Source organism: Mesoplodon bidens (assembly GCF_964165515.1).
Source record: "Mesoplodon bidens genome assembly, chromosome: X".
Lineage (NCBI taxonomy): Eukaryota > Metazoa > Chordata > Mammalia > Artiodactyla > Ziphiidae > Mesoplodon > Mesoplodon bidens.
This window is the reverse complement of record NC_138163.1, coordinates 46,537,906-46,565,091: the sequence shown is the minus strand read 5'-3', so window position 1 is coordinate 46,565,091 and position 27,186 is coordinate 46,537,906. Positions and strand designations below refer to the sequence as shown.

At 36.2% G+C, this 27,186-nt stretch overlaps 2 protein-coding genes across 2 annotated transcripts in view; one reads left to right on the top strand and one right to left on the bottom strand.

Moving 5' to 3' along the window:
* COL4A6 (collagen type IV alpha 6 chain) overlaps positions 1 to 3,939 on the bottom strand; it is a gene marked incomplete at its 5' end in the record, with an annotated part of 288,532 nt that extends 284,593 nt beyond the window's left edge. The window contains 3 exons of the mRNA XM_081223006.1: positions 3,328 to 3,379; positions 3,501 to 3,679; positions 3,889 to 3,939. Coding sequence (XP_081079132.1) covers positions 3,328 to 3,379; positions 3,501 to 3,679; positions 3,889 to 3,939 — 282 coding nt within the window. The remainder of the gene's footprint in view (positions 1 to 3,327; positions 3,380 to 3,500; positions 3,680 to 3,888) is intronic.
* A 1,139-nt stretch (positions 3,940 to 5,078) lies between these two features.
* COL4A5 (collagen type IV alpha 5 chain) overlaps positions 5,079 to 27,186 on the top strand; it is a 237,607-nt gene continuing 215,499 nt past the window's right edge. Inside the window, exon 1 of the mRNA XM_081223198.1 lies at positions 5,079 to 5,642. Coding sequence (XP_081079324.1) covers positions 5,562 to 5,642 — 81 coding nt within the window. The 5' untranslated portion in view covers positions 5,079 to 5,561. The remainder of the gene's footprint in view (positions 5,643 to 27,186) is intronic.

Here is a 27,186-nt window from a genome sequence, read left to right as displayed (position 1 = left end):
ATATACATAAATGGGTGAATTTATGGTATGTAAATTATATCTTAATAAAGTTGTTTTAAGAGAGAAAAAAAGAAAAATCCTAGAGACAGCCCAAACAAGGCAAATATTCCTCTTGATCCTTAGATTAGGAAGGGATTTTCTCCATCTCTGAAAAACCTTAACACTCCCTTCATACTTTGATGACTGTGATTATGACTGAAAATCACATTGGAAAGGACCAACCTGAGCAAGTTACAACTTTAAGAAGTTTGTATTTCAATCCGATCTTGATTTGAATGTGGCTAAAGTCACTTTACCTGTGCTCTAGGCAGAGTTGATAATAGACAGGTGTTTTCTCCCCTTTGCCTCTTCCCCACTCAAATAACTCTCCCGATGGGCTTTGACTTTTAAATATGTCTGGTTGTATTAGATCCTCTTGTGAAAGATTTGGGGCAAAATGGGAAGAAAACATGAGGACCCTGACTAATTTGGGACATATTTTAACTTCTAAACATATTGGCCTTTGGTGAGATATGGATCTTTCTAGCCTCTTCTCTAACATGATGCTGATAATAATTTATCATTAAGTATCCTTTATTTTTAAAAATATTTTTATTTATTTATTTGTCTGTGCCAGGTCTTAGTTGTGGCGTGTGGGATCTTCTAGTTGTGGCATGAGGGATCTAGTTCCCTGACCAGGGATCAAACCCCGGCCCCCTACATTCGGAGCTTGAAGTCTTAACCACTGGACCACCAGGGAAGTCCCAAGTATCCTATCCTTTAAGGAACAAAATGACAACCATTGTCTGAGAAAGTGAACTCCTACAGAGTTAGAGACTATGTTTAAATAAATCTTTGTGTGTGGTGCCTTAGGCACTTAATAACCAAAAAACCATTATGGATGTTCTGAAATTCTAGGCTCTATCTCATTCAGATAAATTGGGAAAATATTTCAAATAAATGAAGATCAGCACTCTTTTAAAAGAAATTTAATGAAAACTCATTATTTAATCCTGGGTTTTAACATTTAGTTTTCTATCCCTTCAAAAGTACTGCTTTATAAACTCTGACAAAGAAAGAACTCAAAAGCACCTAAATGACCCTATCTTAAATGCTTACCAGTATTCCTTTATTGACAACGTTTAACTCTCACAGTGAAGAGACTTTGTCATAGTGAAGCACAACATAGTTCCTGCCAATCTATTTATAAGTTATTTTTCACTAATATAAGTCAAAAAGTTACAAAGAATTCAAATGTTTAAAATCATCTGAAAGGTGAAAAACATTACAAACCCAGATGATGAACTGGAATTGAGAGTAAAAGATGAGAACCAGCCAATATAAATGAGAATCCAGTACAAAGAGTACAAAGGAAAAAACTTCCCCTCAGCAAAGTCACCTTCTGAGAACTTATCCTGTTACTCTCCTCTTTCTCTTTGCCATTTTTCCAAAAATTAAAAATTAGCTTTACAATGTCAAACATATAATGCAGAAGTAAATAATAGGTGAATGAAGTAGTTATGAACTGAATGCAAAAAATAAAGTACTGTCAGTGTATCTCAAGGTTTATTTTAGTCTTACCAAGGTCAGTCACACTGACATAGCAGGTGACATGGTAAAACAATGGGACAGAATCTAAAATCCACACACCACAGTAGTGCTTGACTTTGGAGACATACTTCAATACTTCTAAGAAATGAAGACAACATCCTCTAGTAACTTTTAAAGTTATCAAGTGATAGGATGCAGTGTTTGGGCAATCTCCATAGAATGATTTGTTAATGCTTTTCCCAAAATTACACTGAATATGATCAGCCAGAGTCTGAAATAAAGGTTTTACTGGAGGGTATTCTGCCCAAGCATGATATTTTTATAAGTGGCAAGATTCCCAGACAAATTGTTAACTAATCAAAACCTGGCATTTTCAATAAATGTAGTATTGAGCCTCAAGGTAACATATAACTAAACTTGTATACTGCAGGAATCAGAAAGAGAAGTGTGCAGAAAACTAGATCAATACCTCTGCTGACAAAATCTAGAATTTACTTACATAAAAGCTGATGTTCTGAGTTAAGGGGTCTCAAAACATTAAAAGTCAAGTTTTCTGGCATCATCCTCTTTTCATAAGAGAAGTCATTTCACTTTATTCTGATATTTTCTTAAAGACATATACCAGGACAAGGTAATCCATTTTTTTCCCATAAAAGTATTAAGTAATTTTACTGGGTTGAATTAAGTATGGCTCTATAAATAGTATTTTAAAATATTTAAAGTATTAAAAATAGAGCCAATCAGTGAAAATTGTCAAAACTCACAAAGTAAATATTTGGAATATATATTTAGCTGTCATATATATATATATATATACACACACACACACATATAGAGTACATGCATGACTTTGGCAATTATTAAGAATTTTTAAAATAGAACAGTGAAACAGTACTCAATAATTAACTTCATATTTGAACTCAATGATTAACTTAATTTCTGCAGGCATAAGTTGCTAGTGAGTCTGGAAAACTGCAGCATCTCTGATTATTCAGGTCACGCCACCTTTGGTAGCTTATCCTAATAATTCCATTGGAATTACTACTTTCTGGGATCTATTAAACTTTTCTTGACCAAACACCTACAGAAATTCCTTTGCCTGCAGCCCCTAGCTGATTTGATGGATGATATCTAAACAGCCTATGAAATGTTAACTTTTAGAATTTTTTTTCCCTATTCTAACCACTTTAACTTTTAACTTTCTGATGATAGAGAAAACCAGTAAAAGGAAACATCAGGCAGAAACTGAACATCATCTAGTAGTATCAGTGCAGTTCAGGCAGTTAAAGAATCCAGATGTTGTCACCTGGTATTGTCACAGGACTCACAAGAAAATACTTAAGTTTAACTTCTAACAACATTCTCGGTACATCCAAGTCCCATTTCTTGGATACTCCTCCCACTTTCAAACTTGTGTGCCAACTCATGTTCTTGTAAACCAGGGAAAATTACATTTCTTCTGCCTTGGAGATCGATACAGAGAAAGGCATCAGATGTCAGTCATCTTTAAGTCGTCCGGGAAGACGATCAGAAATGCGTGCCTCTTGTGTCTTCTACTTTTATTTTCCCAATCCCTTACGAAGGTTTGGAACAGAAAGATGCCTGAGTCCCAAAGGCATTAGCCTGACACTGTGCTATTCCTTTCTAAGAACCCCATTAACTCCCAGTAGAAATGAGAGTGATGTGAACTCCTTTTCATGGCGCAACCCTCTGCAACCCCCTAACACAAACACAAGAGGTGGGATGGGGAGGAGGTCAAAGGAGGAGGAGGGAAAGGGGTCGGGAGATGAGACTCACCGCTCCTGCCAGTTCCTCGGTCAGGCACAACGTAACCAGGAGAAGCCACAACCTGAAACGGGAGGGAGGGTGAATAACATGGGTTCTCTAGGCTCCGGGGTCCTGCGTCTGCCCATAGACCGCCGACCCCTTTTAGCTGCCTGCCCCCACTTCCTATGTAATGACAGAAGTACAAGTATAGTCCCGGTCCGGCAAAGTAGCCCAGAATTGGAAAGACGAGAGGAGCTCGGGGCAGCAACAGCTCACCCAGGGTGCATGCTTGCGGCTCCTCCGGAGCTGGGTCCCGGGAGACTGCTAAGCGGCTCCGCGGCCCCGGCTCATCGGGGCTCCGCTGATGCTTGGCGGCTGTTTCCTTATTCAAGAGGATGGGGTAGGGGGGCAAAGTGGCTCACTTCTGAAGAAACTAAACTCAGCTTCTAGATAAAGAGGTGCCCCAAAGGGAAACACGGTCAGCGGTGCCCGCTACAACTTGCCGCACTCAAAAGATAGTTCCATGCACCAGGGGAGGAAGGAATGGAGGGGAAGGGGGCGGGGCTGTCTACTGTCAATCATCCCCCCTACCTCGGGCAGCCGGTCGTCTTTCTCACTTTCAGGCACCTCTACACATAACATTCCCACGCATCTCCACAGCTTCATGCACAGGCCCACAGACCTACACAGTAAGATGTAAGCAACTGTGCATCATACACTTCCTTAAAGCACTGTTAATTGTTACACATATACAGATTAAGGCATACTCCTCCCACATAGACAAATGAGCCTTTGCACACTTTCCCAAATGCATATCACTCATTCTAATTTATTGTACACTAAGCTCTTGGGGTGGTGGTAGTTTCTGGGGTTGTAAAACTACCCTTAGCTGAGCAGAACCTAAGGATAAGTGGGCCCCGGTGATATAGGTCCAAAGCCCTGAAAGGCGCTAAAGTGGTAAATTCTAGGGTGTGAGATAACAACTGTTCTGAAGAATTCGTCAAGAAATCCCTGAAAGATCCTCCAAGGAGTCCACATAAAATATTTTCTGGGCCTGATGGTGCTTAAAAAAATCTGTATGTCAGAATTACCAAAGTAACGTTCAAGTCTACTTTATTTGGGAGACATCAATTCAACTGCCACTAACTCCATACAAATATTTCCAATTAAGTGTCCGTGTTAGTGTTAAGGAAAATTGCACTAAATTTATTTAATTCCCTACCCTAAATCTCTCCGAGAAAAATCTGCAATGGGAGTCAATACCTTTTATGTTAATCAGTATGAGGTAAATATTAATTATGGCATTCAATGTAGCTAAAGAAAAAAGATATGACTGTATTACTATAACATCCAACCACATAATAATTACTCATATCTACTGAACGCTCCCAAATCTTATATGAATATAATACGCATAAAGTCTTCACACACGTATACGTACGTTCATTTTCTTAATTCTTCAGCTGTAAGCATATATTTAATTATATAAATATATTTATATGTTTCTAATATTTGCACATTTTCTGTTGTATGGAGAAACTCCCTCCTGTGAGCAGGTGGAAGACAAACAACCCCAGCAGCCCTGGGAGCAGGCACCAAAATTTGTTTCTAATCATTAACAATAAAAGGAACCGTTCTCTTAGATCCCTCCGCTACAAAAAATAGTCCCAGCTCAGGTCTATTTGTAATTGGTTTTGCTGCTCACACCAATGAGAGTGGAACTGGGCAGGGAAAAGGAGTATCAACGGAAGGTGCAAGTGAACGAATAGAAAAGCTTCCCGGGGGGAGTCAGGGTGCGCAGTCAACTGGGCTGGACGTTTCCCTCCTGCAAATAACTGAGCGTCACTCCCTCGCAGGTTGCTGGTGCGGTCTAAAACTGTGGCGGAGTGATCCTCAAATTCCCCAGGGCTGGTGGGGAGGGGGCGGTGCGGGGGAAGAGAGGGAGGAAAGTAGATCTGTGGGACTTGCGCGAGGAAAAAGTTTGCAAGTCTGGACGGAAGGGAAAAGTGCTCCCGAGAGACCGGCTTTGGGGAGGGGAGCGGGGAGGGAAGAATAGCTGCTGCTTTTTTTTTTTTTTTCTTTCCCCTTCCACTCTTAAAAACCTACTTTCTCCTCACCCAAGACGACCGGCACAATTGGGACACCCTCGCTGTCTCTCTCCGGCTCTAGCTCTCTCCCTATAAACCCTCAAGATTATGTCAGATGGTCAGAGCCAGCCAGGGATTTCGTGCGGGTGCTGAAGGAGCTGCGGGAGCCGGAGAAGAATGAAACTGCGTGGAGTCAGCCTGGCTGCCGGCTTGTTCTTACTGGCCCTGAGTCTTTGGGGGCAGCCCGCAGAGGCTGCGGTAAGTCCTTCCTTCTACCCCCGACCCCCATCCCATCACCTCGCTCTCACGCTGAAATCACTTTTTGTCCCTTTACCTTCCTTTCTCCTGGGCCTCGGCTAGGGAATTCAGGTGTGCCTTCACTTGTTTAGGAAGAAACATTATTTACAACGCTAGTAACTCAAGCCTTCTGAAGTCCAAGGGAGAGGTTTAAGTGTTTAAAAATAGGGCTGCTTGCTTTCCCTGCAGCTAGCTGCTCTGGGGGCAAGAGCAGAGCCTGGGGAGGAGGATGCATGTTAATAGATAACTAAGCTCTGGTGGATATTTAAAACTTTTCCTCCGCACCTTCCGCCCTCGAGTGTTTCCCTACATGCCCGCTAACCTTTTCACTAGTTGTGCCCAATCCACGCACTCTTTAAACTTGGTCGATAGTTTACTATTTTGGCCTTTCTAAAATCCACCTTCCACCAAAGTGTTAAGCGCGCCCGTGAAGTTCTTCCCTTTAGCCTCTTCCTTAAGGAACATGAACCTACCCTCACCTCTGGTCAGTAAAGCCTCTGTAGAGACTGCTTCCCCTCTTGACTGACATCCTTGTTGCAAATGCTCAGGTAACATACCAAGAAGAATGAGGTAAAGACGGATGGCTTCAGGCTTCGGTTCTTCAGCATCTTTTTTTTTTTTTTTGAAGTTCTCGGTTTTTGTTGTTTACTTTTTTTAGCTTACTGAGCCACCTGAAACAAATTGAGAATTTGCCCATCACCTATTTAAAGGAAAAGAACGATCTCTTTTTCACAGGAGAATGAGTGTTCTGGTTTAAAGGAGAGTGGAGGAGGGAAGTACACGTGAAATGACAGAGCAAAAACTTCCACTCAGTTTTAGGAATGTAGAATTAAAATCCTAATATATCTCTTAGAAGGGTATCTAGGTAGTCCCACCCACTATCCTTCTGGGGATGAGAGGCAGATCTAAAGGAATGAATGGCTTTGTCAGAGAAAATGTTATCCACACTGAAACCCATCATCCTTAATTTCACTTAACCTCTAAATAGAGAATTAAGTGTGTGGCAAATTATTTAAAAGTTATATTTGAGTGAACATAATGGGTGGTTTTAAAAACACTTTAATATGAGATCATGGCTTAGGCCTTCACATGGTTGAGTGACTATCAATCCTTTATATGCAACTGCTGTGTTATATAGCTTACGTGGGTCCACTTTTAAGTTAGCTGTCTAGCTGTTCTATACACTCAGCATGCCTCAGATTACATTGCCCTCCTCCCATCCTCCAGAAAGTGTGTACTCAAGGTATGAGAAAACTAACTTTCATATTACTCTAAGCACAACATAATAATAATGGCAACTCTGCTGAAAAACCATGCATATCAAATATTTTTAATTACACTTGCCATAATTATTCCTCCATCAAAGTAGATAGATAATTTAAAATTGCTTTTATGATGCAGAGCTTCTTAATGGGCTAAGGTTTAGCCACTCAGTAGGGCTGCAGGCCCTTGGATAAAACTACAATTGTGTTGTTGAAAATATTTCCTTTTAAAAACATCATCTTGGTGTTTACTGCTTGTGGCATTTGGCCCAGGGGCAAAGATTTTGTGGATGTTTGATTAAATATTTCTCGTTTTTTTTCTTTTGACGTTGCTATTAATAAATGTGTACCAGATACCAATCATACAGGTATGTATAGCTGTACTTTACGTCAGATTATATTAAATCATGTTATGTTAAAAATGAAATTTCTTTTTATGATTGACAAAATTTGGGAGCAAGCTTGTTTTCTTGGACTCTTTAACAATTGAGTGTTCATAAAGAAATTACAGAAGACACCAGGCAGCTTTTTTTTTCCCCTTTTTTCTCCTATGTACTTATTTATTTATTTTTCTCCTATATAATTTTTAAAGAACATTTTAGACCCCATTTCCCTATCATTAGTATAATGTGCCTCTAATAAAACCAGGGTTTGTTTTTTCTGCTTCACACATTAATATCCTAGTTAGATTAATGTTTTAATCATCTCAGAGATATGAATGGTATCTGCTCTCCATACTAGTGCTGGGGATATTGGTGACCTTCTCCAGAGTAAACTGGATGGTAGTGGGGCTGCTTGTTGACTGAAGTAGTCTAGTATTGGGACTTTTATACCAGGAAGAGCATTGCTACTTAAATTGCTTTAATTTTTCATAGTTAAGTGATTTCTTTATCTCTGAAGTCATGCCAAATTGGGATATCACAAATATGTGGAAAATTTTTTAGGTGGAGGGTTTGTTAGGTGGAATAAAGTAACTCTTATTCCGAAAGGTTAGCAGTAAAGGAAGAAGGCAAATTTAGTTGGAAAGGTCAGTTCTAGTGATGGAAATACGTACTTTTATGTAAAGGTACCTGTGCTGACTCTCTGTTAGTAGGTTATATACTTAGATTTATGAATATGGTGTGTCAAATTCTAGTACTACTATACAATTATTAGTAACTTCGTGTGTATGTGTGTGTGCACACGCATGCAGTGGAGTGGATAAGTTTCTTTAAATGTACTATCTCCCTTGTGACTAAGAGCAACAACTTGTCGAGGGTAGCAGTGTGGTTTGTGGCCATGGAACGGTTTTTCATCTGAAGTATACTGCTCCACAGGGAGAATTTGTTGACATTGTTATCATAACTTAACATTTTTGCATGTTTACTGTGTGCCACGCACTGTGCTAATATGGAAATGTACATTATCATATTTAATCTTCGCAACAGACCTATGAAGTATATACTATTGTTATTCCCACTTTACCGATCAAGAAGCTACAGATCACAGAGGTTAAGTAATATGCCAAAAATAACATAGTTAGCAAGTTGTAGAGCTGGAAATTTGAATCCAGGCAATTTGACTCCAAATTCTTTACCCTTAATGACTGTCCTATATTGCCTCCTTTGTATGTGGTCTATAGAGATGTATTTGCTGTTCAGAGTATTTGGATCTCTGCTACTTTTTTTGAGTAAGGGGGTGACACAGGAGGTGAAATGGAAAATATAATGGGGATTACATCTCTTCCTGCTGATGTTAGGAGAAGCATCGTGTTGTAATGGAAACAGCTCTGGGATTAGAATAAAAAGATCAGAGTTTGATCTCTATATGTATGTCTATTTACAGAGAGATAATTTAAAAGTAATCTAGAAGCAATTGCTTGTTGCAGATTGTATGATTTTATATAATTACATATATAAAAGGTTAGATTTATAGAACAAGTGTAATTTGTGGTAGGTGATTATTTTGAAGAAAGATTTGCCTTATTATATTTGTAATTAGTCAGTATCCATAATAATTTTAAATATAATGAACTTTTAAGGAGCGTGTCTATTGTGATAAGACAGAGTATGTGTATGTGGTAGCATACTTTGCTTAAGATGTTCAATTCACTTCTTTTGTTTTACCAATTTACCCACCCATCATATCCAATTCTATTCATTCAACTATCTATATAACTTAAGTCTTGTGTGTGTATTTGTATATGTATGTGTCTTGTGACTGTATAAGAGTGTGTACCTTTTTTTCCTGTGTTTTTACTTGGCTTTTGATGTATGTATATGCAACATATGAGACTCTACTTTGAGTTAAAATTGATAAGTTGGTCAAGGTTGTGTCTGCCAGGTTTATCCACTGTAAAGTCACTATTTCTCCCTTTGTAATTACAAAGTGACCAGATTTTCTAAGACTATATGGGGCAATATTGCAAGACAGTGTACATTTCTTGTTTCTCATCATAGTTTCGCCCACTGTTTTAGCATCTCTTGAGGATTCTGACCTGAATAATTACTGTTGTCATATTTTTCAAATGGTGATCTTCAGTTATCAACATTTTCTGCATTTATTTGTTGATTTCTAGTGTAACAAAGAACTTTACTTTCTTTGCTGTTTGTTTCTATTTACTTATTCAGTGATTTATTTATAATAGTATGGACTTATGGATACTTGTTTTATCCTATGAACTATAATGAATTATGCTATTTTTCCTTTTTTTGTTGTTGAAATAACCCCAGATTTGGTCAATAGAAGCCCCTTCCAATTGGCTCCTGTGTCTTTTCAGTGTGTCCCCATCAGTTTTTTGAGCATTCTCTTACATTCTGGTACCACAAGGTATTCCAGACTCATTTTCTACTTTCCCTGCCCCAACCCTGGAATGAGCCATTTTTCTAAGGAGCTTTGATTCTTTTTGTTGAGTAATGGTATTTAGAGATCAAGATCTGGGTGCTTGGCATGCTCATTATTACCGGGGTGTCATTGCTTCTAGGCCTTCTCAGCAGATAAAACTAGGGAATATATGTATATATACATAGACACATGCCCACTTCTATATTTCTTATGAACCATGAATTTGCACTGATATCTCTGATTCCAGTCCAAAATCATAGAATAAACATACCTCTTTGATACTATGGGATCTCGCTGCTTTCTGGTACCTCTCCTCAGGCATATTTTGTGGTCTTATACAGAGTCTTTAAGAGATTGCCCTCTGGAGTCAGATCTGGAATCTGAGTGGAGGATGTGTGACCTTCGAACAGGTAGTAACCTCTGAGCTTTAATTTCCTCATTAGTGAAAGGGGGCCAGTGGTACCTATGCCACACATTGTTTTGAGGATAAAATGAGAGAAGTTATGTAAAGTGTTTAGAATAGTACTTGGCACATAGTAAGTGCTCAATAAGATTTCAATTAGATTCCATTATTGTCATTACAAACTAGTTATTGACTTGCCATTTCCTATTGCATTAACTCTCAAATTCTCTGCCTGATTTTCAAGGCATAGCGTGATCTTTCCCGTCATTCATCCTTATTTTTCATTACATTTTACAATACACTCCCTCCATTCTAGCCTAGGTGAACTTCCCTATAATCCCTTGAGCATTACATACATTTTTTTGAATTTTATTTTATTTATTTTTTATACAGCAGGTTCTTATTAGCTATTTTATACATATTAGTGCATATATGTCAATCCCAATCTCCCAGTTCATCCCACATTGCATACATGTTTTGGCTTTCCATCTTGTTTAGAATCCTGTAGATCCAAATCTTTCCTCAATTTCAGCATAACATTTACATTCATTCAGCAGATATTTATTCAGCAACTCATAAGTACTTAAGAATTATATTTCTGTTGTTCTATTTCTCCCCTCATGGATATGTACTATCCACAAAATCATTTTGTGCTATAAATAAAACTGAATAAGATAGACAGGGTCCCTGCCTTCATGGAGCTTCCATGCTAGTGAGCATAGATAAATAGTTTTGTGGAGCTTTCCCTTACTATTAAATCAGTTGCTGATTTTACCCTTCTTTGAACATTTGTCATATTTAGCCTCTTGTCTAGTATCTAAATGTATTTGGTCTTACAAGCATTTTGTTTCATGGGATTTTATGTCTTCTCCCTATTAGATTACAGACTTTTTGAAGGCAAGAACTGTATATTTGTTCATTCAACAAACTTACATGTTGATTTTGTCTGATGACAAAAATAATACATGCTTAATGTTGGAAACTTGAAAAATGAGAAAATTATAAAGAAGAAAATAAATATCTCTCCACAGTTCTACCAACAGCACAGAAATAACCTGTATTATTGTTTTGATGATTTTCCTTCTTATGTATCTAATATTTTCTTTAAAAAGTAGATTGATTAAAAGTTTTTAAAAGTTGGGATTACGATATATACAATTTTTTATGTTATTGTTTTTACACTTATTATTTTCCCATGTTATTAAAATTCTTAGTTTAAAAGTATTATTTTTAAATGATTGCATACAATTTATATTTATACACACCACAGTTAATTTACGTGTTCACTTTTATAGACTATATTTTTAAATTTCAAGTTTTTTTAGTCATTATAAGAAATACGGCCATAAACAATTCTTATTCCATATTTTGTATTATTTTGTTAGTACTGCCTCCTTCATGGGGAATTATTAGGTTAAAGGTCATCAGTATTTTTAAAGTCTTTGGTACATGCAGTAGACCCTGACATTTAGAAAGGCTGTATCAACAGATAATATGATAGCTAACTTTTTTTTTAGTGGTTACTATGTTATACCCTCTTAGATAGATAATATTATTCCCATTTTATGTACAAGGAATCTGAGGCCAACAGGGTGGTTAAAAAACTACCAGAGGTCACACAGTTAATAAGTGATTGAGCAGTTTAGCTCTAGAATATGCTCATGAAATTTTCCTCAGTTCCTATTTCATTGACGGTAGTACAGAAAAATAGAGTCATGTTGAAAAGTTGAATAATTCCCATTACCGTTTCCATGACTCGTTACTTGAATTGATTCTAAAGATAGGCTCACCCACCAGTTCATCCTTTAATAGCTCTTTACTATAATTGCCTGGGCCATTCATCCTCAAGGACCTAAATTTTAATTTTGTAAACCATGCATCCCCCTACATTTCTCCCCTATACGGAAGGTGGAGCCTGTATTCCATGAATACCTCCCCCACTGTCCTCTTCCTAGCTATAGCAAGGGTGTAACATATTCCAAACTCACTGACATTCTCCCTCCCCAGGAGACTTTTGGAATGCGTCTGAATATGGAGACCCCCTTTACCCTCTCTCCCCACCCCATACCCCATAGCTGCCTATGAGCTTTACACTTAAATGCCGGTGTCTTTGCCTAGTGTTGTCCCTTGCTTTCATCCTCCCTAAGTGATACTCCAGAAGTTTTCCCCCATTAATTGCTAATCTGTTTTTCCCACTTTGGGGTGATACTATTCCAGCCCCCATCTCCTGTTTTTAGCAACAAACTTGGAAGTACATATGGAGTGAGAGGTCCCCCATCCATTGTGCAACACTCCCGCCTTACCTTTACCTTGTGTTTCCTCACTAGCTAAGTGACTTTACTGCCTTTATGATAGCCTTGTGGCTTGTGCATTTCAAATGTATTCCTCCACAGAATCACAAACTGTTACACATTATGGCTTTTCCAGGTGGCATTTGAATAGCTGAACTTTAAGCTTCTGAATGATAGGGATCTGCTCTTGCCAAATTACTTTCCAGAATGGTTTTACCAATTATATTCCTATCAGTAGTGTAAAAGAGTACCTATGAGACAGTCTTAATAATTTTTTTTCTATCTAGTATAGTGACTATAGAATTGATGCTCAACTGATTGCCAGTTGGTTGGCAGATTTGGTTCTATCCTCTAATGATTTTCTTTTTAAAATGTAATCATTGCATCATCTCATCCCCTTCTGACAATAGCAACCATAGAACAGAAGTGATTTTTGAAAATAAATTCTCTCTAATTAACATTATAAATGAACCACCCAACCACTTAACTAAATCCTCATTACAATGATTGTTTTTAATAGCAGTAATTCTTGAGGTGTTTTGGAGAGGCATCTTTAGTGTGATCTCTGATACAGTAGCTTCTTTCATTTTAACCAGATTCTCATTTTATGCATCAATGCTTGAGTTTATTTACCTTCATAATCTGTACAGGTCCAACTGCCCTTGGTTCCTTTAGAAGCTTCTGCTGGCCTTTTACCAAAAGTGTAGTCTGTGATGGTACCTGCTACCCTGTTGAAAAGGGAACCTTAAATCCCTTGCTATTTGCTAACCAAAGACAACCAAAGGCAAATGTTACAAAAGAAACAGGTTTTTGCTAAATTTAATTTTTAACTTAAAAACATTTTACTAAATCATTTGCTTTACTTTTTAACTTGTAGAGAGACTTAAGCACCTTTATTGAGCAAGTGCTAGTCAGGTTAATGGAATTGGTTTTATGACAGTGAGTACTAAAATAGAACTGGAAGAAATTCTGTTGGCATTTGTATCATCTTATAATTCAGTCAAATGACACTCTTCATATATGTTAAGAGAACTGGCCGATTTGCTTCCAAAATTTCTTATAGTGTGTGTGACATTAATGGAATCCTGAAGGAGATATTGGAACTTTGGCGGGGGAAGATGGTATTAAGAGTGGGACACTAGTGAAAAATTGTTTCGTGTATTCTGTATTTTGAGCTCTCCAAGACTTGCCAAAGGAGAACTCCTTCTCTGTCCATAATCTCATAATCTAATTGATGTAGTAAAACATTTCTGTATGTGAAAGGCATAGTAGTGCCTGTTTATATCAGGTTGTTTTCTGTTGCAAGTGGTAGAAAACACTAATTCAACTGCCTTAACAACAGAGAAAAATTTTAACTCACATTACAAGAAGTTTGGAGGTAGAGTACCTCCAAAATTAATTAATTCAGCCAAATAGTGACCCAGGTTCTTTCCACTTTCTCCTCTGCCATACTCTGTCTATCAGCTTACTGTCTCAGATTCGTGCCCCTCATACTTGCAAGATTGCTGCTGCAGTTCCAGGGATCACATGCAGATGCCACAGTGCCCAATAGAAGAAGAGTATGAACTGTTCATTTGTGTCCCTTTTTATCAGCAATTAAAACTTTCTCAGGAGTCCCATACCTTCACCCTCACATCTGACTGGTTAGAATTGTATTACATGTATATGTTTACACCAGTACATTGGCAAGTGGGATAGGACCATAAACGTAGAGTTAGACAAGTGACTTACACTGCCACCTCCCCCCGCAACACACCAAAGCACATTGCTGCCTGGAAAAGTTAGAGGGTGGGAAAATTTGAATAAAATCAAGGTTCTTTTAGGAAGGAATAAATAATTCCTGCTTCACAACCTCATGAGTTTTTTGTCAGGATCAGTTGACTAAAAGATTTGTAAGAATTTGATGTATTTGTTAAATGTAAGATGTATTTCTTAATAGGGAAACTAATGTTTTATAGAGTTGTACAAATGAAAGATGTTTGCTATTTATGTAACTATAGATATTTTAGCATTGGAGGGACATTAAGTCAGTGGTTCTCAAAGTGTGGTCTGCAGAGCCCTGAGATTCCTGAGATCCTATCAGGAGGAACATGAGGACTATTTGAACAATAATTTGAAGACTGTTTTGCCTTTTTCACTGTGTTGACATTTGCACTGATGATGGGTAAGACAGTGCAGTATACCAAATTGTCCTAGTAGCTGTATTCTTCATAGTCTTGGAGGACAAAAAGCCAATTTTACTTAACAATGTCCTAAATGTAGCATTGATTTTATTCAATCTTGACCCTTGAGTACAGATATTTTAAAATTTCTGTATGACAAAATGGGAATTACACAGAAAACACTTCTGTATGCTGAAGTAACATCATTTCTAGGAAAAGCTCTTGTGCTTTGTGAGTTGTGTGAGTTGGGGGCTGAACTAGCTGATTTTTGCCTGGAACACATTTTTACTTGAAAGAACAACTGAGACAAACTGTGGTTATTCAGACTTGAGTATTTTGCAGGAATTTTCTTGAAAATGAGCAAAGTGAGTCTGTCATTTCAAAGAAGACAACTGGCAGTGTTTGTTGCCAACGGAAACATTTGAGCTTTTCAAGTATTAGAATTTTAGAAAACTTGAATCTTGAGTATGGGCTTGATAGCTTTCCAAAACTTAGCCTTTTCTAATGAGATTGGTAACTATATTAATGTGTATGATTTTTTTATATTATGTAATAAAATGTGTTAACATTTGGAAGTTCTGCAAATCCCACTGAACTAATATTTTCCAAATGACTAATGCATGATGTTACAAAATCACGCATGGCTAAAAGATCCATTGAAAGACAAGTTAGATCAATCAGTTTTAATGTAACTGAGTACAAAAATTAAATAGATAAGGTATCAGATTCTATGTTGCAACTTACCTTCTTTTAGGTAGACTCTTTTGTCTACCACTTGCAGAATTTTGGCATAGTATCAGAGAATATCTACAGTTATTTTAAAAGGGTATTAAAATACTCAGTTTTCCAAATATATAACTTCATGAAGCCAGATTTTCTTCATATATTTCAACCAAAACAACATATTGCAACAGAACGGATGCAGAAGCAGATATGAAGATCTATCTGTCTTCTATCAAGGCAGACATTAAAGAGATTTGCAAAAAAGGTGTAAAACAATCCCTCTTCTCCCTTTTTTTTTGTTTTGGAAAATATAATTATTTTTCATGAAAATTCATAATATATGTTAATATGTAATGAGTTCATTATTTTAAAAAATATTTGTTTATTTATTTATTTTGGCTGCACCGGGTCTTAGTTGTGGCACGCGGGATCTTCACTGCAGCATGTGGACTCTTAGTTGCAGCATGCGTATGGGATCTAGTTCCCTGACCAGAGAGCAAGGAACCTGTGCCCCCTGCATTGGGAGCACAGAGTCTTACCCACTGGACCACCAGGGAAGGCCCATGAGTTCATTATTGTTGCTTTTAAATGAATAAAGAAAGAATTATTTTAATTATTATTCAGTTTTATTTTATATGGTACATACTGATAGATGTAACCCACATAAGCAAAAGCTTTGGGGTCGGGCTTCCCTGGTGGCGCAGTGGTTGGGAGTCCGCCTGCCGATGCAGGGGACACGGGTTCGTGCCCCTGTCCCGGAAGATCCCACATGCCGCGCAGTGGCTGGGCCCGCGAGCCATGGCCGCGGAGCCTGTGTGTCCGGAGCCTGTGCTCCGCAACGGGAGAGGCCACGGCAGTGAGAGGCCCGCGTACAGCAAAAAAAAAAAAAAAAAAAAAAAAGCTTTGGGGTCCTCAGTGATTTTTAAGAGAGTAAAAGGGTCTTAAAAAGTTTGAAAACCACTACAGAGACCAGCTCCCATCATTTTACAGGAAAGTGAAGTGATTGATGAAAGATGCAGCTTGTTAGTTGCAGAGGCAGAGAAGTAGTATTATTCCATTCCTCTCTCCAGTATACCACATTGGCTTAAGGATTGGTGATATGATTTTGTAATTTTATTCATCCTAGTAGATAGAGTTAAAATACCAAGTAGAAAATGTACTAGATTGTACTTGTATCTTTCCTACAATCTTCAGTCTAATTGACAAGTCAGAAACATTCTCACTATACAGACCACAGCAGAGGAGACACTGATGAAGAAAGACTATGAGCTAAAGTTACAGTTACTTTTAGATACCAAATTGGAAAACCCATAAAACCAGAGTTCTTGGCTTACATATCTTTGTATTCATCACAGTGTATAGACTGGTTCCTTGTATGTAGTTGATTCTCAATAGCTAATTGTTGAATGAATTTTGAATTTTGGGGAAGGGTAGATTTATTTGCCAAGAGGCAAGACCTAGAATCAATTAGTTAAGTTATAGGAACTCTTGATATCAATTATTTTCTAACCATTAAGCTATTTAGTAACAGGAATGACCCATTACTAAAAGTGCTCAAAGAGAGGGTAGATGCTACGTTGTCAGCAATACCCACAAAGTCTCTTTCCACTCTAAAATTCTATTGTTCTGGTTGTTAGAAGGAACTTTCTTTTTTATTGAGCTCAAATCCTTGTCTCTATAATTTTTAAGTAACTCTGAGGTATAATTGACATAAAATAAAGTGCACATATTTAAAGTGTACAGTTTGAGGAGTTGTGACTTATGTGTACACTTGTGAAGCCACCAGTACATTAAAAATAATGAACATATAAATCACTCCTGAAGATTTTCATGCCTCTTGGTAGTCCCTCTCTCCCTTCCTACTCCTATCCCCCATCCCCAGGTAACCACTGATCTGCTTTCTGTACCTTAATTTTGTTTTCTAGAGTCATATAAATGGAGTCATATGTACACTTTCTTTGTTTTGGATCTTTTTTTTCAGCGTTTGAGATTCATCCACATTGTAGTGTGTATCCGTAGTTCATTATTTTCTTGTTGAGTAGTATTCCATTATATGGATATACCACACTGTGTTTTTCTGTTCACGTATTGATGAATATTTGAGTTATTTACAGCTTGTCTCTTACATGTAAAGCTTCTATGAACACTTTAATTTTTGCATTTTAACAGTTATTTTATTGAAGTGTAATTTACATAAAGTGATATGTACCAATCTTAGATGAACAGCTCAAATATATATATTTTTAATGGTGTACACTTTGGTAACCACCATCCAGGTAAAGATATAGAACATTTCCATTACCCAAGCTCCGCCATGCCCCTTTCCTTTCAGTGCCTTTTGTGTCTTCTATAAAATTTTTTAAACTCCAAGGTTGCAAAGATATTATCATATGTTTTCTTCCAGAATATTTATAGTTTCAGTTGTCTTTAGGACCATTTTTTTTCTATATAGATAACCAGTCGTTCCAGTACCATATATTGAAAAGAAATACCTCTTTTCATTGATTTGGTTTGATGGCTTTATTAAAAATCAGTTGAATGTATAGGTCTAGGTCAGAACTTACTAGTCTGGTCTGTTGATCTGCTTGTCTATCCTTATTCCGATACTATACATTCTTCATTATTTTGGCATTATAATAACGCTTTAAATTTTGTAGTGTAAGTCCTTCAGATTTGTTCTTTAAGATTGTCTTGACTATTGTCTTGAATGTTTATTCCATATAAATTTTAGATTCATCTTGTAAATTTTTACTAAAAAACTATTTGAGATTTTGGTAAGGATAGCAATAATTCTATGGATCAATTTAGGAACAAGTGAAATCTTAAAATTATTGATTTTCCCAATCTATGAACACAGTATATCTCTCCTTTAATTGAGATATTCTTTAATTACCTTCGTCATAGAAGTCGTGCTCAGCATTTGGTCAGTTTCTTCCTATGCATATGCTTGTATAGTAAATGTTATAATTTTTAAAATTGTATTTTTAGTTGTTTGTTGCTAAGATATAGACATTCATTTATATATTGATCTTTTTACCCTAAGATATTACTGTTTTTTTCGTTTTTGGGGTATGATTTATATATTGTAAAATTCACCCATTTTATGCCCAGTTCTGTGAGTCTTGACAGATGCATACAATAGTAAGTGTAGTCAATCAAGATATAGAACAGCATTGCTAAGATTATTCATTAGGTTCTAGTAGTTTGTATTTTCCATGTACATAATCATATCATCTGAAAATAGAGTTGTTTTTCCTTTTCAATCCATATGCCTTTTTCTGCTCTCCACCTTATTGTACTGGCTAGGGCTTCCAGTACAAGTTTAATAGAAGTGGTAACAGAAAATATCCATTTTTTTGCACTCTATCTTTTGGGGAATATATTCACTATTTTGCTCTTATGTTAGCTTTAAGTTTTACACAGTAACAGGTTGAGGAGCTCCTATCCCATTCCTATTTGCTGACATTAAAAAAATGTTAAATTTCATCAAGAAATAATTTGCACCTATTTAAGTGATCATGTTGTCAGGAACTCAGCTGAACTGCTAGGTGTCTTAGTAGCCAGTTAAAACAAGCAAGCCAAAATGAAAATAGCAACCCCTTAATTGCTTATTATGATTGATAAGCAATAGACTAAATCAGGGAAAGTGCCAACTCTCCTTCCCTCCCATTTACATTTTTCTCCATGCAGTGATTGCAGGTCTGGTGGATCAGCACAGACTTGGGGATCAGGTCATCTCACTGATGCAGGAGCCTCAAACAAAAAGCTCCTGCAGTTTTAGGGAGCTGGAGACCTAGGAGAGGAAGAGGAGAAGTGCTATGAGTGAGAAAGGTACTGAGTACTGAGTCAGATGGAGAAAATGGTCTTCAGATGTTCCCCCCACTTCCTCTGCTATGAGTGTTGTGAACAAGTCTTTGTGTGGACATACGCTTTCATTTTTCTTGGGTAAATATCAAGGAATGGAATTGCTGGGTTGTATCATAAGTCTATTTTAAATTTAACAAGAAACTGCTAAATTGTTTTTTAAAGTGGTTGTACCATTGAACATTCCACCAATATATAAAAGTCCTAGTTGCTCCTCATCCTAACCTACGTTTGCTACTGTTACTCTTTTTAGTTTTAGCCATTTTAATGTCTGAGTATTGCTACCTCCTTGTAGTTTTCTTATAGTTCTTTTTATTTATTTATATACAGTAAAATTTACTATCCTTGATGTACTGCCTGTGAGTTTTGATAAAAGCATACGATCTTGTAACCACTGCCATAAACAAGATTCGGAACAGTTCCATCACCTCACAATATTTCTTAATGCTGCCCCTTTGTAATCAGCTCTTCCACTTACCCACAGTTCCTGGCTATCGGTGATCTATTTTCTAATTCTATAATTTTACCTTTTTCATAATGTCATATAGATTGAATCAGCCAGCATGTAACGTATTGAGTCTTTTTTCTCTTAAATTTTAGATTTATCCATATGGTGTGTATCAGTAGGTCATTTCTTTTTTCTTATATTTGAGTGGTAAGAGCTCTTACATATTTTGGATACAACATCTTTGTTTGATATATACAAGTTTGGTGGATGTGTTCTCCCATTTGGTGACTTGCCTTTTTATTTTCTTAACTGGTCTTTGACTACTCTAAGGTCACCAAGATTTTCATCCATGTTTGCTTCTAAAAGTTTTTTTTTAAAAAAGTAGTTTCAGCTTTTGACCCATTTAGTTGTTTGTGTATGGTGTTTGGTAAGGGTACTGGTTCAGTTTTTTCCCATGTGTTTAACTAGTTCCAGCACCATTTTTTGAAAAGATAATCCCTTCCCCATTTAATTACTTTGGTATCTTTGTTGAAAATCAATTAACCATATATGTGTGGGTTTATTTTTGGACTCTAATAAATTCCTCAATGTATATGTCTATGCTTAAGGTAATGGCAGACTGCCTTCATTACTGTAGTTTTATAGTAAGGCTTGAAATCAGGTGGTGCAAATTCTCCAAATTTGTTCTTTTTCAAATTTTTCATTCTCCTCCTCCTCTCTTTTTCCTCCTCTTCCTCCTTTCATCCTTCTTCTCCTCCTTTGCATTTCTGTATAAAATTTGCAGTCACCTTGTCAATTCATACAGATAAACCTCCTGTAATTTTGAATGGGATTGTGTTTAATCTGCAGATCATTGGGTGGAAAATTGATCTCTTAACAGTATTCAATATTCTGATAAATGAACATGGTATATCTTTCTGTTTATTAAGGTGTTCTTTAATTTCTCTCAGCAATATTTTGTAGTTTTCACTGTGTAGGTCATATACATATTTTGTTAAATTTATCCCTACGTATTCCTGTGTTTGAATAGTACTATGTAGTATTAATAGTATTAATAGTATTATATTTTATCTTCTATTTTCAATTATTACTTTATTGAAATATGAGTGATTTTTTTCTATTGACTTATATACTATGATCTTGCTAAATTAATTTATTATTTCTGGTAGCTTTTCAATTAATTTCTTAGAATTATCTACATAATGTGATTATATCTTCTGTGAATTAAGATATAAGACAGATTTACTTCTTCCTTTGTAGTCTGCACACTCAATTTCCCCCCTTATTTTATTGTTAGGACCTTCAGGAGAATGTTTAAGTGTTGAAACCACTGTCTTTGCTAACTTTGCCCAATGTATGAAAACATTTGTTTCACATACTTTGTAGAGTTTTTTGGTTGTTTATGGCAAGATGGCAAGTCCAGTAGCAACTGTTCCAACATAGCCTGCTGTCATTTCTGTTGATAACACTGCTGTGAACATTGCTGAACAAAATTATTTGCTTTTCAGATTATTTCCTTTGAGTAGACTTCTAAAACTAGATATTGCCATCTGTATACCTATATCTGTACCTATCTGTCTACCTACTTATTATCCATCCATCTATCTATCTATCTAAATTTACAGTATAAGAGTTACCTTGGAGGGGACTCCCGTGGTGGTCCAGTGGTAAAGAATCTGCCTTACAATGCAGAGGATGCAGGTTCGATCCCTGGTCAGGGAAATAAGATCCCACATGCCGCAGGGCAACTAAGCCCATGTGCCACAACTACTGAGCTCGCGCAGCTCAACTAGAGAGCCCATGTGACGCAAACTACAGAGCCCATGTGCTCTGGAACCCATGTACCACAACTAGAGAGAGAAAACCCACATGCCAGAACTAGAGAGAAGCCCGCACACCGCAACGAAGATCCCACATGCCACAGTGAAAGATCCCACATGGCTCAATGAAGATCCCATGTGCCGCAACTAACACCCGACACAGCCTAAATAAATAAATAAATAAATAATAAATCTTTTTTTAAACAAAGAGTTACCTTGGAATGGAATTGCTGGGTCATATAGTAGTTCTATTTTTATTTTTTTGAGAAACTTCCATACTGTTTTCCACAGTGGGTGCACCAATTTACACTCCCTCCTTTTTTCTACATCCTTGCCAACATTTGTTATTTGTGTTTTTTTTGTTTTTTGATGATAACCATTCTGATAGATGTGAGGTGATATCTCATTGTGGTTTTGATTTACATTTCCCTGATGATTAGCAGTGTTGAGCATCTTTTCATGTGCCTGTTAGCTATCTGCATTTCCTCTTTGGAAAAATGTCTGTTCAGTTCTTCTCATTTTTTAATCAGGTTGTTTATTTTTATTTTTGATGTTGAGTTGTATGAGCTGTTTATATATGTTGGATATTGATCCCTTATTGGTCATATCATTTGCAAATATTTTCTACCATTCCATAGGTTGTCTTTTTGCTTTGTCAATGGTTTTCTTTGCATTGTTGTGCAAAAGCTTTTAAGTTTAGTTAGGTCTCATTTGGTTATTTTTGCTTTTATTTCCTTTATATGACTTGACAATTCCACTCCTGAGTATATATCCGGAAAAAAAATAACACTAATTTGAAAAGATACATGCACCCCAATATTCATAGCAGCATTATTTACAATTGCCAAGGTATGGAAGCAACCTAAGTGTCCATCCACAGATGAATGGATAAAGAAGATGTGGTGTGTGTGTGTGTGTGTGTGTGTATATGTATGTGTATATACATACATACACACACAGACATATACACACAATGGAATGTTACTCGGCCATAAAAAAGGACGAAATAATGCCATTTGCAGCAACATGGATGGACCTAGAGATTGTTATACTAAGTAAGTCAGACAGAGAAAGACAAATAACATATGATATCACTTATATGTGGAATCAAAAAAAAGGCTACAAATGAACTTATCTACAAAACAGAAATAGAGTTACAGATGTAGAAAATAAACATGGTTACTGGGGGGTAAGAAGGGGGAGGGATAAATTGGAAGATTGGGATTGACACACATTACTGTATATATTCACTAAAATAGATAACTAATAAGGACCTACTGTATAGCACAGGGAACTCTACTTAATACTCTGTAATGGCCTATATGGGAAAAGAATCTAAAAATCAGTGGATATATGTATATGTATAACAGACTCACTTTGCTGTACACCTGAAACGAACACAACATTGTAAATCTACTGTACCCCAATAAAAATTAAAAAACAAAAAAGAGAGAACAGAAGACTAGGGTCATTCCTATAGTTTTTATTTCCTATTACCTTATTTTACTTCATTTAAGTGTCTTATTTCTCTTTGATAATGTATGAAACAAAGAATTAAAGTATATGTAGCACTAAGATTGGGTAACTGATACAAATATTTTAGAAAAAAATACAGTTTATTTTGAGATGAGGAAGACACTTTTTCTAACCTTCCTTCATTTTGACAACTTCATAGGAGAAATGCTTGAACGATGACCCTGTAGGAAATGGCCCTATCCATTTTGAGTTAATATGATTTAATTTAGTTTCAGGAAGCCTTCTGAAATGTGAAGCATTTATTTAAGCTTTAGTATCCCTTCTGAGTAGTTTTCCTAGCTGGCTATAAATGAGCCAATTTTCCCTAGCTTTAAGATCATGTTAATTTTCATTGTTTTGTTTGAAAATGAAGGAGTCAATTCCTTTTATGTTGTGATTTTTGAAATAAGCTATACATTTTTTTCAGATGTGGGTATATTGAAAGTTTCCACTATCTGGCAAGATTCATCTCTCTAGATTTCCCCCCTCCCATTTTCCTCACTCTTTAAAGGTACTAAATACATTTTGGAGGAAGAAAAACGATATCTTTTTTCTTCTAGTTCTTATGGTCAGTTGAGTTCCTGGGTTTTTAATTAAAAATTTTTTTTTTTTACCTTGGAGTGAATGTGCTCAATTTATAGTAATTTGGTTCATAGTGAATAAATGCATCCTTAGCTCTTCTCTCAATTCTATTTGCCTGTTTATCTTTTACAGCTTATTTAGGCATTTCATTTTTCTCCACATTTGCAGTAAAGACTTTTTTTTGTTATAGCACAAGCTTATCTGACCTTATCATAGTCTTCATGCCTTCATTTGTGTATACCGTATAATGGAAAAAACCACAGACTAATGTTGTAAAGTAACAGTGAGATTAAACTGAGAAAGGTCACCTTTTTTTGAGGCGGAAAAAGAGGTTCATCTTCAGGGGCTTAGGTTTGTTTTGCTAATTTGACTGACACATTTGAATTTGCAGATTGACAACCATTATATTTAAAATATGAGCTTACAAACTTATATGTATCCTAGTAGATTTTCACACCCATATTCTCATTTTTTCTGCACTCCATTATACCCAGATGGGGAAAGAGAAATATCTTTTTTCTTCAGATGGTTAAATCGTTATAATTTGAAGTTGACAATATGCTAAAAAACAAAGGTGAGTTCAAAATCAGGTCTTTCTGATTTCCATGAGATATTATAAACATTTTGTTACTCAGGCTTTGTTTTAAAATCAGGTCCCAATTTATTTTGAAAAACTGAAAATATTCATAGGCAAGAGGGATTAAATTATTTCAGGTTATAATATTTTTCTTACTTCTACTTACATGTCTACTTTTTCATCTGTATTCTTCATGGTATTAAAAATTCTGTAAAGATTTTTATTGGGTTTAAATGTTAATAAAATCATAAATTATTATGGAAGAAAAGTATATAGACATAGGTTTTCATAACTCACAATTAATGGAAATGTGTACTCATAGGAACATTAACTTGGTTCATTTTGGGTAGAATACTCAAGGACGTAAAGTTTCATCTCCTTTACATACCATTGTCTTTAAGAATGCAATATCAATCTAAACATGAAATTTTTATATTAACAAAGAACTTCTCTATGATAAATGTTTATTCAAAATTAAATGGAGAAAAAAGATTCAGAGGATGATAGATTATGGGTCCTTATTTTTTTTCCTTGTCTATTTTCTCAGTTATCTATAGTAAATGTTTATTATTTTTGCAATAAACATGTTTTTAAAATATTGCATACTAGTTGACGGCTGCATATTTCAACTTTTTTTGGATTTAAACAATTTAACAACACATTTTAGAGTTTAGCTATTTTTATGCCGTTATTCCTGTTAAAGGAAAAGAAGCCTAGGTGAATTAATGAAAAACTAAAACAGGATTTTATTATTTTAATAAACATTTCAGGTCAATTTTAGAGTTTTCCTTTACCTGTCTTTTTTTGGAAGAACTTCAGTGGGTTTTTTTAAAGTAAAACATTCCAGAGGCTGCCAGAATAACATAATGCCAGTAGTAATTCTGTCATTGAACACTATGGAGAGGAAATATCTTTTAAAGTGTAACATGTATTCTCATCTTTTCCCCTCACTATTTACAAGGACCTTCCCACTTTTTACTTTACCAACACTAAAAAGAGTGATATTGAATGCTGGATTCAACTTTTTCACTTATATTTGGAGCAAAATATGTAATGTATGTATGAAACCTGTGATTTTATTTTAAGGTCTTGTAAATGTATCCAAAATATTTAGATAAATTGACACGAAACTTGCGATAAAATAGAAATTCCCTCTTAAAAAGAAGACTTTTAAAATTATTTTTAAAATAAATTTATTTTTATTTTATTTTATTTTTGGCTGTGTTGGGTCTTCATTGCTGCATGCGGGCTTTTCTTTAATTGTGGCGAGCGGGGGCTACTCTTCATTGGGGTGCGCGGGCTTCTCATTGCAGTGGCTTCTCTTGTTGCAGAGCACAGGCTGTAGGTGTGCAGGCTTTAGTAGTTGTGGCACGTGGATTCAGTAGTTGTGGCTCATGGGCTCTAGAGCGCAGGCTCAGTAGTTGTGGCACACGGGCTTAGTTGCTCCGCAGCATGTGGAATCTTACTGGGCCAGGGATCGAACCCGTGTCCCCTGCATTAGCAGGCGGATTCTTAAGCACTGTGCCACCAGGGAAGCCCCAAAAGGAAGACTTTTAAACCTTACATTTTAGTTGAGTGTTTTCTGGTTGAATTAGGAATATTCAGGATTTGTAAAATATGTAGTAACTCTCTAATAAACACTTCAAGAAGGTATCTTAGTTTTAAATTACTTACAAGTTCTATAATTTATTCCAAAGCCTTAATAAATCATTTTAACTAATGATTTATTAAGCCTGTTTATGCTGTTTCCCAGTATTAGTTGAAAATAATTGGATAATATTACCTGTTGCTGCTCTAATCCCCACCCCATTTTATAATTTCCCTGAAGAAAAAATTGTGTGAGTCTCAGTGAGTGTCTGAGAGTTGACTTCATAGCCAAGATAGGGTGTTGTGGTAGTGAGATATACTTTTAGGGTTTATATTGATGAGAGGATGTACACTTTCTGAATCTGTCTAGAAGATGGTGTAAGTGAATGCAGCTGGGAAAAGTGAGAGTGGCATCCCATTAGGCATGTTGTACCCATCTTATTTTAGGATTCTGCACATTTCTTAGTCATTTCTTTAAGAGATAGTCAGCATGTAGTGTGGGAGGTACATTCATCTTCTCCACACTGTTGCTTTACTGTTGCACTTTATCACAGCAAATTATTGGAAGAGCAGGATTTGGAAGTTAGGTTATTCTATAGAACTGGGGTAGAGAGAGACTGCTCAGAGAGTTTATCCTGAATAGCAAAGGGTCAGGAATTAGAATGGTGGGTAGCTTTAGCATTTTGGTGTTTTGCAGTAGGTAGGACAGATTCCTCTCTTTTTTGTGGCAGTGCAAAACCCCTGCAATGGCTAGTTCTAAAGTTACTGTGGTAGTATAGTGTAATGGTTTAGTTTAAAGCATGGACATTGACATCATGCTTGGTTTAAGTCATGACTCTTCCACCTACTAACTTGGCGAATATTATTGACCTAGAGTGCCTTAATGCCTAGCATATAGTAAGTGTTCAACAAATGATAACAGTGATTCTCCTGCAGGATCTGTAGTCTGTCTCAATATAATTTACTGAAATCTAGTTGCCTTTCTTAGGCATAGTAATTTGTTTTCCTTCTTGATTAGCTTTCTTCATCTCTGGTCTTTACCATGAAGTGGAAAAATGACTTAGAAACACTATTTTAGTTTATTTCTAGAGGTGTTGGCTAGACATTATGCCAGTTAGGTATGCCTATACCAGTATTTGATATATTAAAAACAGATATAATTTCATAAGTAATGTTGTCTGACCAGAGATAAAATGGTCCAAAAGAGACAGGAAAATGGGGAAGCGAGAGTAGTTGTAAAGACAAAATTAAAACTAGTGTGTAAATAAGAAAGCAGGTTTACCTGTAGCCATAGAGAAAAACTATTAAAACTACTTAGCTCACTTTAATTTCCTAGGAAGCTTCTTAGGGTTCTTAATTATTAAATTATGTATTTGGTTGAAACTAAATATTTAGATAGTTTTATTATAGATATGCATGTCTGCATGCATGTATGTTACATATATGTA